The 12,448-nt window shown below is 40.4% G+C and overlaps 1 protein-coding gene across 2 annotated transcripts in view; it reads left to right on the top strand.

The window, feature by feature from the left end:
- Positions 1 to 11,525, top strand: part of LOC125439348 (hormonally up-regulated neu tumor-associated kinase homolog A-like) — a 32,287-nt gene extending 20,762 nt beyond the window's left edge. The window contains exons 8-9 of one of the 2 annotated variants that reach the window (XM_048508434.1): positions 8,902 to 9,040; positions 10,391 to 11,525. In XM_048508434.1, coding sequence (XP_048364391.1) covers positions 8,902 to 9,040; positions 10,391 to 11,154 — 903 coding nt within the window. In that variant the 3' untranslated portion in view covers positions 11,155 to 11,525. Of the gene's footprint in view, positions 1 to 8,820; positions 9,041 to 10,390 lie in introns of both variants that reach the window. The other variant, XM_048508424.1, reaches the window with a different exon arrangement.
- Positions 11,526 to 12,448: the final 923 nt, after the last annotated feature.

The following is a 12,448-nucleotide window of genomic DNA, read 5'->3' as shown; positions in this document are numbered from 1 at the left end:
TTCAGATTATCCAGACTGTTTGCTAGTTATTAGATGGAGTCCCCCACCCCACAACTCAGAAATTTTCTCGATGTTGGGAAAATGTTGTGTGTGTGTGTGTGTGTGTGGGGGGGGGATGTTATTGTAATGTAATGTTAGAAAATATTATCCTTTTTCCTATTTATCCTATGGAAGTTCAGGTTTTGTATTACATATTATTTGTGTGTTATGTGATGTCAAGTTGCTTCTGATTTATGGGGACCCTATGAATTAATGACCTCCAAATCATCTTCACGTCTGGCAGACTTTTCTCAGATCTTGCAAACTGAAGGCCATGTCTTCCTTAATTGAGTCTATGAACCTTCCTCTTTTTCTATGCCTTCAACTTTTCCCTGAATTATTGTTTTTTTTTTCAGGGAATATTGTTTTCTTCTCCTTTTGACCTCTCACTTTTATTTCTTTATTTTTTTTCCTTTACATTATTGCAATTTATATGATTTGTGTGCCTGGAGACTGTATTCTCAGACTCCTTCCCCAACCAGGAGAGGACCCAGAAGGCCTGGGAGAAGCCCCAGGAGGAGGATTATCAATTTGCATATTTCGCAAAGGTTCATGGTTATGTTGCTGAAATGATCACCATAACTTGAAAAGATAGTTCCAGGCAGGACTGAGCCTGCTAAAAGCAGGAGGGCAAGGCCCTGTCCCTGATCTCCAGGCAGGCCATACGCCTCTGACTCTGTATTTTGTAGTCTGAGATACCCTTAATCCTATTATACTTTAGAGATGTCCAAATTAATATTTGATCTTCTTGTAAAATGCTTTTGAATTGATAACAGAAAGTTACAAATAATCTAAGGAGCCTTTCCAGAAAATTCTCTACCAAAGTCACATATTTTCTTCTAAACGGGATTTCTTAAATTCAAGGCTAGAAATATGGCCTGCTAAAAAGAAAACAAATGTTTAAAAAACATACTTAGCAATTTTTTTTGTTACATAGAAAAGAGAGAAACTCATATACTTTCATTGGGTCCTTCTTTGGGTTATAAAATAAAATGCCATATGAATTTAAACAAGGCACATCTTAATAGTCCAGTGGGAACAATGCAGAACAACTTAAGTATCCATTGACTTGCATTTGTATCAGATATATAAAAGAGAATTTTAGAAGTTCAAGTCTGAAATTCCATCTTATCCTAATCTTGTCCATATTACAAGTACTGCTGATCTATTCTCAGCAGTCCCCTAGTGAAGACTAAAACTTTTCAAAATCATGACTGTTTTAAATTCAATTTGTGTATAAAAAAGGCCAAAAGTTATCTCTTCTGTAGATTCTTTTGATATTAACTCTAAAAAAATTCCCTTAAGAATTTCTTCCATCCATCCAAGGTTAACTTCTTTATATTGTCATTGATACTTCATCATTTTGACTTTAAGAACCAAGACAGACAAATATATTTTCCCCCTGGTCTTTAGTTTATCTATATATGCAGCCCATGCTTACAATAACTTCACAGAATAAGATCAACTTTGAACATACCATTTAACTACTCAAGGAATGCAAGATATAAATACATTTTTGCGACTTTTCTTTCTATAAGTGGGTTCTTTGTCAAATCAAGCCCAAATTCTCCCTAAAAGGTAAAATTATTAAATGGAAGCCATTGTATGGTCACATCTTGAGAAGACAAGACTCACTAAAAATATAATACTAAGAAAAGTTGAAGGTGAAAGGACAATAGAAACACCCAACATGAAATGAGTTAGCCCAATAAAGAAGTTAATGGGCTTCAGTTTACAAAATTGAGCAAGGCTGTTAATTATAGGACCTTTTGGATGTCAACAATTCATAGAATTATAGAGTTGGAAGAAACCACAAGGACTATTAAGTCCAACCCCCTGTCATGCAGGAACAGATAGTCAAAGCACCCTTGACAGATGGCTATCCAGCTTCTGTTTAAAAACCTCCAAAGAAGGAAACTCCACTACACTCCAATGAAGTATATTCCACGGTCAAACAGCCCTGTCAGGAAGTTCCTCCTAATGTTTAGATGTAATCTCTTTTCCTGCACCTTGAACCCATTATTCTTTGTCCTAGGCCCTTTCCTCATGGGCCAAATACGGCGCCCTGGGGACGGCAAAATCGCCGTCTCCAGGGAGCCGTTCGCACAGGGGGCGCAGCTGCTGTGCAGCCGCGCCGCCCGAGCAGCATGAAGCTGCCATTTTCCTACCTCGCTTCCCGAGCAAGGTTTACGGAAAACGGCAGCTTTGAGCCACTGCCGTGCGAACGGCAGCAGCTCGAAGGCACCCTCCCTCCCCCCTTTGCATTGTCCACCTACCATTTCTGTGGCCGTCCAGCGCATTGCCGAGGCCTGGGGACACACCCCTATGCCCTGCGATGCTGGATCAGTCACGCAGGGCAGGGGGGCGTGTCCCCAGGCCTCGGCGACGTGCTGGACGGCCACAGAAACGGCAGGTCGACTGGGCGACGGTGCTCTGTGGCGCCGTCTTCCCGGCTGTTTCTGGGACCGTTCATGCGAACGGTCCCAGGGGGGTTGGGTCAGCGTCGTATACGCCAACCCAACCCCAATCGTGGCCGTGCGGAAATGGCCCTAGTCTCTGGAGCAGCAGAAAAATAGCTTGCTCCCTCTTCAACATGACATCCCTTCAAATATTTAAACATGTCACTCCTTAACCTTCTCTTTGCCAACAAAACATACCCAGCTCCCTAGGGGTCATTCCACACATGCAGAATAATGCACTTTCAAACTGCTTTCAGTGCTCTTTGAAGCTGTGCGGAATAGCAAAATCCACTTGCAAACAGTTGTGAAAGTGGTTTGAAAATGCATTATTTTGTGTGTGCAGAAGGGGCTTAGGTCTTTCCTCATAGAGCATGGATTCTAGAACTGTTACAATTTTGATTGCACTCCTCTGGACCTGTTCCAGCTTGTCAATATCCTTCTTGAATTGTGGTGCCCAGAACTGAACACAATATTCCAGGCAAGGAAGTAGGTAAGGGGGGGTTCCTCAGTTTCAACCCCACATTAAATGTCCGAAGCTCCACCCCCTGTTTGTGGTTTTTAAAAATATTTAAGTGTTTTTTGTTTTTGGCCTACAGGGGACACAATGTTTAGGCTAGCAGCCCCAAAATTTCAGGGATGTTTTGGGAGACTCTCATGATGATACTACCCAGGTTTGGTGAGGTTTGGTTTAGGGGGTCCAAAGTTATGGACTCCCAAAGGGGGTGCCCCCATTATAAGTACCGAGGCTGGGGCGGGGCTTGGGGAGTCATGGCCACGCCCCCAAACCCCCTATAAAAAATCTATACCTACATCCCTGATTCCAGGTGAGATCTGACCAATTCAGAATAGAGAGGTACTATTACATCCCTTGATCTAGAGTAGACACTATACTCCTATTGATGTATCCCAGAATCGCATTGGCTTTCTTGTCTTCATCACACTACTGACTCATGTTCAGCTTGTGGTGTACTAAGACTCCCAGATCCCTTTTACATGTAGTGTTGTCAAGCCAGATGTCACCCATCCTATATCTGAGCATTTCATTTTTTCCGCCTAAGTGGAATATCTTACATTTATCTCTGTTGAAGTTCATTTTGTTAGCTTTGGCCCATTTCTCTAACCTTTCTAAGTCATTTTGAATCCTGACTCTGTCCTCTCTGATATTAGCTACTCCTCCTAATTTGGTGTCATCTGCAAAGTTGACTACCATGCCCTCTATTTCATCATCAAAGTCATTGATAAAAATATTTAATAGCACTGGGCCCAGGACAGAACCCTGTGATCCACTACTGACTTCTCTCCAGGATGAAGATGAGCCATTGATGAACACTCTTTGGGTTCATTCAGTCAACCAATTGTAAATCCATCTAACAGTAGCATTGTCCAGTCCACATTTTACTAGCTTACTTGCAAGAGTGTCATGGGGCACCTTATCAAAGGCTTTACTATAAATCTATGTATACTACATCAAAAGCATTCCTTTTGTCTACCAAGCGTGTCAGCCTATCAAAAAAAGAGATGAGCTTAGTCTGGCATGATTTGGTTTTGAGAAACCCATGTTGACTTTTTGTGATTGTACTATCCCCTTCTAAGTGCTTATACACAGTCTGTCTAATGATCTACTCCAGAATCTTTCCTAGTATTAATGTCAGGCTGACTGAATGGTAATTATTTGGGTCCTCTTTTTTCCCTTTTTTGAAGATGGGAGTAACATTATCCCCCCTTCAGTCCACTGGGATGTCTCCTGTTCTCCAGGAGTTCTCAAAGATTATAGCAAGTGGTTCTGAGATTACTACTGCCAGTTCCTTTAAGACCCTGGAATGTAGCTCATCGGGGCCTGGAAATTTGAATTAATTGGTGTCATCTACAACTGAAATTGAAAATGAAATTGAATTTAAGGTAGCCAGATATTCCTGTACCACCTCTTTATTTTGTGTTGAATTCCCCTTACTGTTTCACCAGAAGCCCCACCTCTGAGAAGCCTGAGGCAAGCACTCAGCTATTACAAAGAAAAACCCTCACACAAACAAAAGCCTTCCCAAGCCCTCAAAAAGCAAACACACAAGCCCTCCAAAAATGCACACAGTTCAAAATTTGACCTTAAGAATACCTCCAATAAAGTACAGCTCACCTTTTGCTTTCTTCCTGCTCCTTTTCTGCTTCCTCCCAGAGTTCAGGGCTCATGCCTTTACCTCAGTGGGGCACCATAAATAAGATGCTGATTAACAGCATATAACATAACATGCTAGGAATTTTTAGCACAGGAGTCATGTGGAATAGCATGGTACAGAAGTTGCAGAAAAGCAAGAAATCTGCAGAAATGATGGAAGTCTTTCCCTTTATATGAGTAGAAGTACATGACTTGGGAACCACCCAATATCTTCATGAACACACCTAAAAACTATTTGCAGAGCAATTCTAAACAGAGTTACACCTTTTTAACCTACTCACTGCAGTGGAATTAGAAAGGCATTACACTCCTCAGGATTGTACTATAAATGTATATGATTAAATTATAATGTACACATATGGATCTTTAAATCAGTACAACAAAGTTGTCAAAATGTTACTTCCAGCATGCATGATGCTTGTTCTATTGACTTTTCATGAAATTAAGTGTAGGTGATGTTTCAGCTGAAAATATCCATCATTCTGGTCATGGACTTCACAGAAAGAAATGAAAAAGGGCCCCATTGAGGCTACAGTTTATTTGAAGTGTGTTGGGGGGAGGTGTCACAAATAATACTGAGGACAGAAGGGTGGGATATAAATATGGTAAAATAAATAAAACAAATGAAATTACACAGCCTTTAATGGGTTAATTCTTGGTAAACTAGACCCAACTCAGGCTCCTCATAGCCACACAACTATAGGAAATAACTTTTTTCAAACATAGGAGAGTCCAAACAAGCTCAGAAAAGTGTTGCAGGGTAAGGAAGGTCTCCTGCCTTTGCCTCAAGCCATATTCCCACACAGAGGCCATTTTTGCACGGTCAAAATATCCCGGGGTAGAACCAGGACCTTGCATATTGTGGCAATCTGCCTCTGCACGGCTCCCCACTCCTTCCCAGGTGCTGAGGCAGGACCAGGATGTAATGCCCCAGCTGTTTCCACCAAAGCCAGGGCTTTTTTCATTTGCATCGCATCTTCCATGCATGCACGGACAACCTCCATTTCCCATGTTCTGATTGGCTGCTGGTAGTGTCATACACATTGCATTTTTCTCTCACCCTTCCCCCACTCATTTTCACTTAGTTGCCAGCCTATTTCCACAGGATCTTATCTCAAGTGTTTAGTTTTAATTAGCTGTGAACCCTACACCGAGAAGACGTCTTTTGTGAAGATAAGAGACATGGCTTATATTGCAGAGAAAAAAAAATCACAGCGGGAAAAACCGGGGATGAAGAAAGAAAAGGAAGGGGACGAAAAGAAGATGAGAGCGAGAGGAGGCAGCAGCTGCTCCTGCATCCTCCTCCTTGTCACATTCCTCCAATGCCAAGAGAGGCATGCTACTACTGCTCCTCACCCCCCCCCTTGCACTAGAAACCAGCCTCTGCTTAATAAAATCTAAACACCCCTCCCATCTTTGTCATTAGTATTCCCGACTCATGGCCACCTCAAAAATGCAGCACGTATTGATTGCCCTGGTTCTGCTCCCATGGTGTTTCCATGGCAGTGAGGTCACTGTGGACATTTTAAAAGAACTGCCAATTTGGCAGTTTTTGAAAGTCGCAGTCCAAAGGAAAAATAGCAGGGCTACACCAGGGCAGACCCTGTGCAGCTTCGGGAACTGTGCGGAATTCCCGGCTGCACAGGGACAGAGGCATACTGGCAATAAATAACACCCAGGGTCACCCCCTGCAAACCCTTTGTGCCCCCCCCCCCACATGCCCTTCGCACCACCGCACTCCAATCAGTGGGGAGGACTGGCAGGCAGCAGCAGCTGGTGCCAGGCCGGGAGCCTGCTGCTCTGCCTGCATCACTCAAGGGGTTTGCCACAACCCAGCACCAACTGGGTTGTGGAATGAGGAGAGTAGCTATTTCACATTTTTCAAGTGCTAATATATTGCTATTTGAATGGTATGTACAATATGATTTCCCTAAATAGACATGGAGAAAGGAGGAAAACATTCCCTCACATCAACTAAGATTTAACTGCGTTGGTTGTCCAATAAAACATTTATCTGGAATGATCCTAAAGGTTCAATTTATCTCACTTTCTATATTCTGACTTCCAACCGTTCACAAAAAAATTACCTTTACGTATCATACTAGTGATTTGGTTTCAAATGGAAGCATACTGGAAATTTGGCTTTTAAATGGCTACAGGTGACCAATAGGTTTTCCGCCCTCTGTGGTCAAATTCAAGCTGTAAATTACTGAAGAAACATAAAACATGGCCTGTACTTTTATGCACTGTGAATTCTTCAAGCAGTCTATATGCATTTTATGTGTTCTGTTGTAGAAAAAGAGCCGAATGATTACAATTTGCCATCCAAAACTTTATAGTTAAGCCTTGCAGAAATAGTGTTCCTGCCAAAGAGCTTCCTGCCCAGGTGCTTAACCAATTAGCTCTTAAGAGGTCTGGTTATAAAATGAACCACAGCAAACTTGCTGATGCCTTGCATATAAGGTGACAGTTTGCAAACTCCAAGATGAAAATTTGTTTTCTTAACCAAGAGTTTGTAAATCCTGAGAGACACTTTGATTGCATTTGGCTAAATTTCTAATGTCATCTCATATTCCCATTAACGCAGTCTATGGTTTTAACAGTACTTTAGAAACTCAAATAAATTGAGTGCTTTTTCAGAAATTCCTTAAAAATAATGTATAGGGAGGGGCTTTTTTGCAACTGTTTGGTTGCAGTTTATAATACGTTTAAGCATTGTGAGAGCCAATGCTTAGCCTATACATTGCTTTTATTTTGAAGACACATTTCACTGCACTTGTCCAACAAAGAATATTTTTGCTGTAAAAAAAATAGACATCAAGGGTTAGTACTGCATCTCACTGGCTTCAGAGCTCAAAGTATGGTTAACTCTTAGGATATATCAGATTGTATTTCTATGAGGACTAGCATAATATATTGTATTTCTATGAGGACTAGGATAATATAAAATATCCTCATAAAACTATGGGCACTTTTGCACATGCAGAATAATGCACTTTCAATCCACTTTCACAATTGTTTGCTAATGGATGTTGGTATTTTACACTGTAAAATCCAGCTGAAAAGTGCATTGAAAGTGAATTGAAATTGTATTATTCTGCATGTGCGAAAGGGGCCTATAAGTCCCTGGATATTTGGGGGAAGCCATGGAGAGTTTAAAATGGTATAAAACCAAAGTAGCCATGTACTGTACACATGCTATTAGGGAAATGTTTCCTTAGACTGTCTCTTTCATATGTTCCTCTTTGATTGAAACATTTGAAAATGCTTTAAAGCCAGCCTTCCAAAGCTTTCAGGGGAATGTGGATTACCCCCTTCATAGCGCTATCCTAAACAGAGTTACATCATTCTAAGTCTACTGGACTTTCTTTAATTACAATAACATTCTGATTCCCCTGAAAGCAATGGAATATCCTTAGCACAAACCAGCAGAAATTAATACGTTTTTATTTTAATCACAATTGTATCTGATTTCACTATTTTTAGTGAGAGTCACAACTGATTTCTGGATGGTGCCCCATACCTAAAGTGATATTAATTGGAGCACTGATATTCCACAGTGCTATGTATGTATATGCCACAACTACATGTTCATGCATTTTAAATACTAGGTCCATATTAATTCTTACCCTCAAAAGATAGCTCATGGTGAAATTCTGTAAGATACCTGCATAGGTAAGGTATATCATAAGAATTTCTCTCTGCCTGTCATTGGCAATTAGCCGTGATAGATAAATGTCATGAGTTTCTCAGAAGCATTTCACTGTCTGCTGTTGAAAACTATATTTTGCTCTACTAGATTGATTTTGCTCTAACACAGAAAACAAATTATCCCTATGAGCAGGCTTTGTGATTTATTTACATTTTAAAATATTTTAAATAAAAAAATCGAGGTATCATTATATGGCCATAACAGTCTGGGCCAAGTAACTTTGGAGAACAAGAGTTTCATATAACGACTCCAGTTTTTATACCACTAGCTTTATTGCATATAGATTAATAATGGTAAAAACATGAAAATTCAATTCCATACTTCATAATCACAATGGCTATGTTTGCTAAAGTCAGCTACCAAACCTTCCCACATTTCATTTCATTTGTCATCTGATCTGCCTTTTCATTTATGGTTATATCACCTGTGTGTGTTTGCAGAAGGAAAGTGCATCCAAAAAACTTGATGGTAAATCACTTGGAAACCCAAGTCAAGATGTTGATATTCCACTTTCTCAAAAGGTAGAACAAGTTGCTGCAGAAAATCTGAAAATTTATGATAGTAAAGCATTCCCTTCTGTGCTGAACACAGAAACACCATACGCAATCCAGGAAGATGAAATTGCCATTACCTTGGAAAACCAAGAAATTTTACCTGAAGGTAATACGTATTCGCCTGACTTGCTAATTGCAGATCATTTATAAAACTTGAAGGGAATGGGGCTGTAATGGAAAGCAAGGGCAAAATAAGTTTAGTGCTTATTCCCACATTAAATCTGATAGTCCTGCAGTCATCAATTATTGGAAAAAAAACATAGGTAAATTATATAAATGGAGGGTATTATTAGCTATTACAATTTATCCAAATACTCAGTACTGATGAGGCACTGGGAGATCCATGATTGTAGCAGTACAATCCTGAGGACAGTTTCCTGGGTGTAAACCCCATTGCATAGACCTTAGTAAGATTCCTCTATGGATCATTCCGTCATAATCCCAGCACAGTTTTGCTAATTATAACCAAGCTTCATGCACTGTTATGGCCTTTTAAAACAAACAGAAGGTCAGAAGACAGGTATTCATCATTGCTTCATTACAAGACAGGTAAGAATGCCAGTTCTCAGGTTTCATCCAGAAAAATGGGATGAGAAGGCTAAGCTGCCTCCACACTCCCAATGTAGCACCAGTGCAAATCAGGGTCCTGCTCAGCTTTCAGTTGTCTGGGATGGGAGATCATAGTCCATCTAGTTTGACCCTTAGAGGAAACCCTGTTTTTATGGGTTTGAAAATCTAAATATAACATATGTAAATCTCTTGAAAAGTGTGCAGTATGCATATATGTAAAATTCAGTTCATGTTACTTTGAAATATGAGGAAGAAGGAACCTGAACTTTTCTTGCGCACTGTTTCTATGTTTTAAAATAACACATTCCCATTTTATGGATACAGGCAACATTAGTCAAGAAATTTTGTACTGATAGCATTGCAGAAATTTTTATAAGGTGTAAAGAAAATGAAAAACAATTGCAACAAATGCTTTTAAAATGTAGCAGGTTTTAGGGCAGGTTGTTTTGTTGTATTTGTAGCTGTTTTGCAACCGTGAATTCAATAAGATGATTAGAGTTTTGGACTTTTCTAAGGCTTGTTCCTCTCCAAAACATAACTTCAGACTGTTCTACCTGAAGGTTGATCCCGTGTGTAGCCTGCCTTCCTAACGAAAAGGTATGGGTGTATAATTATCACCAGTTTCCTTAGAAAGAACATCATGTAATGTCAGTGCAGGTAATCCTGATGACAGCAACACATCTTGGAAGTTCCTGAAGCATCTCAATCACCACATAGTTGTAGACTGTGTCTATATTTACTTGACATTCTCCTTTTGGAAAGGCATCTTCCAAGATCTCATGGTCATATTAAATTGTTGTCACCAAACGGAAGTAGAGCACACATTTTATATTTCTTTTTATGAATATTTCTGAATGAACTGATATATATTTTCTATTTCATTTAGTGTCCAAGTTTGCGGACAGAGAATTAGTTCATTTTGAGCCTCCTAAATCACCAAATAAATTTTGTTCATGTGAACCACTGAATCACACATTGCTGGATCCTCAGGAAAATGTGAAAAATGTTAAAGATTTTCCGGAAGCCAAAAAACTATATTTATCTGAGAAACCACCTACTGCTTTGAGAAATAACCCATCATATTCCATGAACGATCAGGTTGAAAGGTCCTCAGTGTCATGTATGAATAGGCAAGCACCAAAGTCAGCAACTGAAAACAGAATTGACAGCCACCAGAGTCCTTTGGCTTTTCAAGACACAAGAGTCAAGCATCTTTTGAAAACAATAGATCAGAACCTTCCAGTTCCGACATGGCAGCATCATGAAAAAGACAGCAGTACGCTCTTGGTGATGGAAACACCACAGCTTTTACCAAGGCTAAGACAAGTTGCCCTGAGGGACACCTTAACTAAAAAGATCTCATGGATGGGACTATCACAGCAACAGTCCAATGGTTCCCTTCCATTTTGCACCAGTGGGTCAAGGCAATCCATTTTCCCTTTGACCCAACACCAAACACTTATGGTAAAAAGCCTGAAGCAATCAAAAGAAAAACCCAAAGAATTTTTCAACAGTGAAAGTGTTAGAAGGAACTTTGTTCAACTCAAACACCCAACTAAGAATATGGACCGGAATCTTCCAATACTATCGCTACCTTATCAACCAAAGTCAGAAAAAAAGTCTGAAATGTTAAGGCTGGATTTCACATAATCAATCTCATGGGAAAGGGGATATTAAATGGGAAGTGGTGATGTGTGAGGATGTGTGTATAGAAAAAAAAGGTTTGACATACAAAAAAGAATGGGAATGAGAAAGGAAATGAGAGAAGGATCAAGTGTTAACGGAGAATGCAGAAGAACTGTTCCTCAGATATCTGAAGTCAGGTTTTCAAGGCAATCTAAGAGAGAAAAACATGACACATGAAATATTGCAGTGGATGGGGGGGCAGACTAATGATCATGAACCATTTTGCTATTTGTTTATTTCAATTTTAGTATGTTTTCCAGCAAAATTGGCTCAGATCAGTATAAAATAAATACAAGAAATAATTAAACGATGGTTGATTCCACACAGCATAAGTATACCAGGTTGCATTTATTATTTAAAAATCTGGGTCAACTTCTTCTCGGAAATGGGAGAAACAAGGATAAAATAATCCTGGTTTCTCCCATTTCTGAGATGAAGTTGACTTAGAACTGGGAGGAAATACTCCAATTTCTGTCACACAAGCCCGATTTTTTTTGTTTTTACACCGTAGATGCAGCACACGTGCTCGAACATCCCCAGTATGCTGCATCCTCCTCCCAAAGGAGGAGGCTCTTCCCCCCCCTCCTCCCAAAGGCAGTACTTCTGATTGATGGATCCACAACAATCATAGGAAAACCAAGCAGGACACACACACACCCCCCATTTCTCTAGCTTTGGAAAGGAGCTGGTGCACTGAACAGCATGGCAAGCCGGTTGTGCTATAAAAGTAAAAAACTTTTGACCAATACTGGGCAGAGCACTATGTCCCATCCACATTTAAAAGTGTGCACGAGACACTCACCCTCCCCATATACCAAATAACATTTGAATGGTCTTGGGGGCTGTCACGGAATGAGAGTATCCTGCCAGGCAGGCGCTTCCCCACCACTCCCCTCCCAGGATCCCGTTGGGAATGTGAGCTGCCGGACTGGGTTGGCTGCAGCTCGGCCAGTGAGCGGCACTTGGCAAGTGCGAGGTGGAACAGGGTGAGCATGATGTAAGGCAGGGAGATCAGGCGGTTGGCTGGGAAAAAATAAATCGGCTCTCGTGGCCTTTGCACGGAAGCGATTCAACACAGGATTTTGGAAAAAGGTCAACATTTTAGCGGTTTAAAAAAAAGGAATGAGGGAAATATCACGGGACAAACCCGCTTTAGAATTGGGAACCGTGCGAACTTCTTGACCAAACCGAGATATTTCTTTTGATCAACCTGGGATATTTGGACCATGTAGAAACGGCCTATAATTTTAAAAATGCT

Source organism: Sphaerodactylus townsendi, linkage group LG01 (assembly GCF_021028975.2).
Source record: "Sphaerodactylus townsendi isolate TG3544 linkage group LG01, MPM_Stown_v2.3, whole genome shotgun sequence".
In the NCBI taxonomy this organism is placed as follows: Eukaryota; Metazoa; Chordata; class Lepidosauria; order Squamata; family Sphaerodactylidae; genus Sphaerodactylus; species Sphaerodactylus townsendi.
This window is presented reverse-complemented; position numbering and strand designations above follow the sequence as displayed.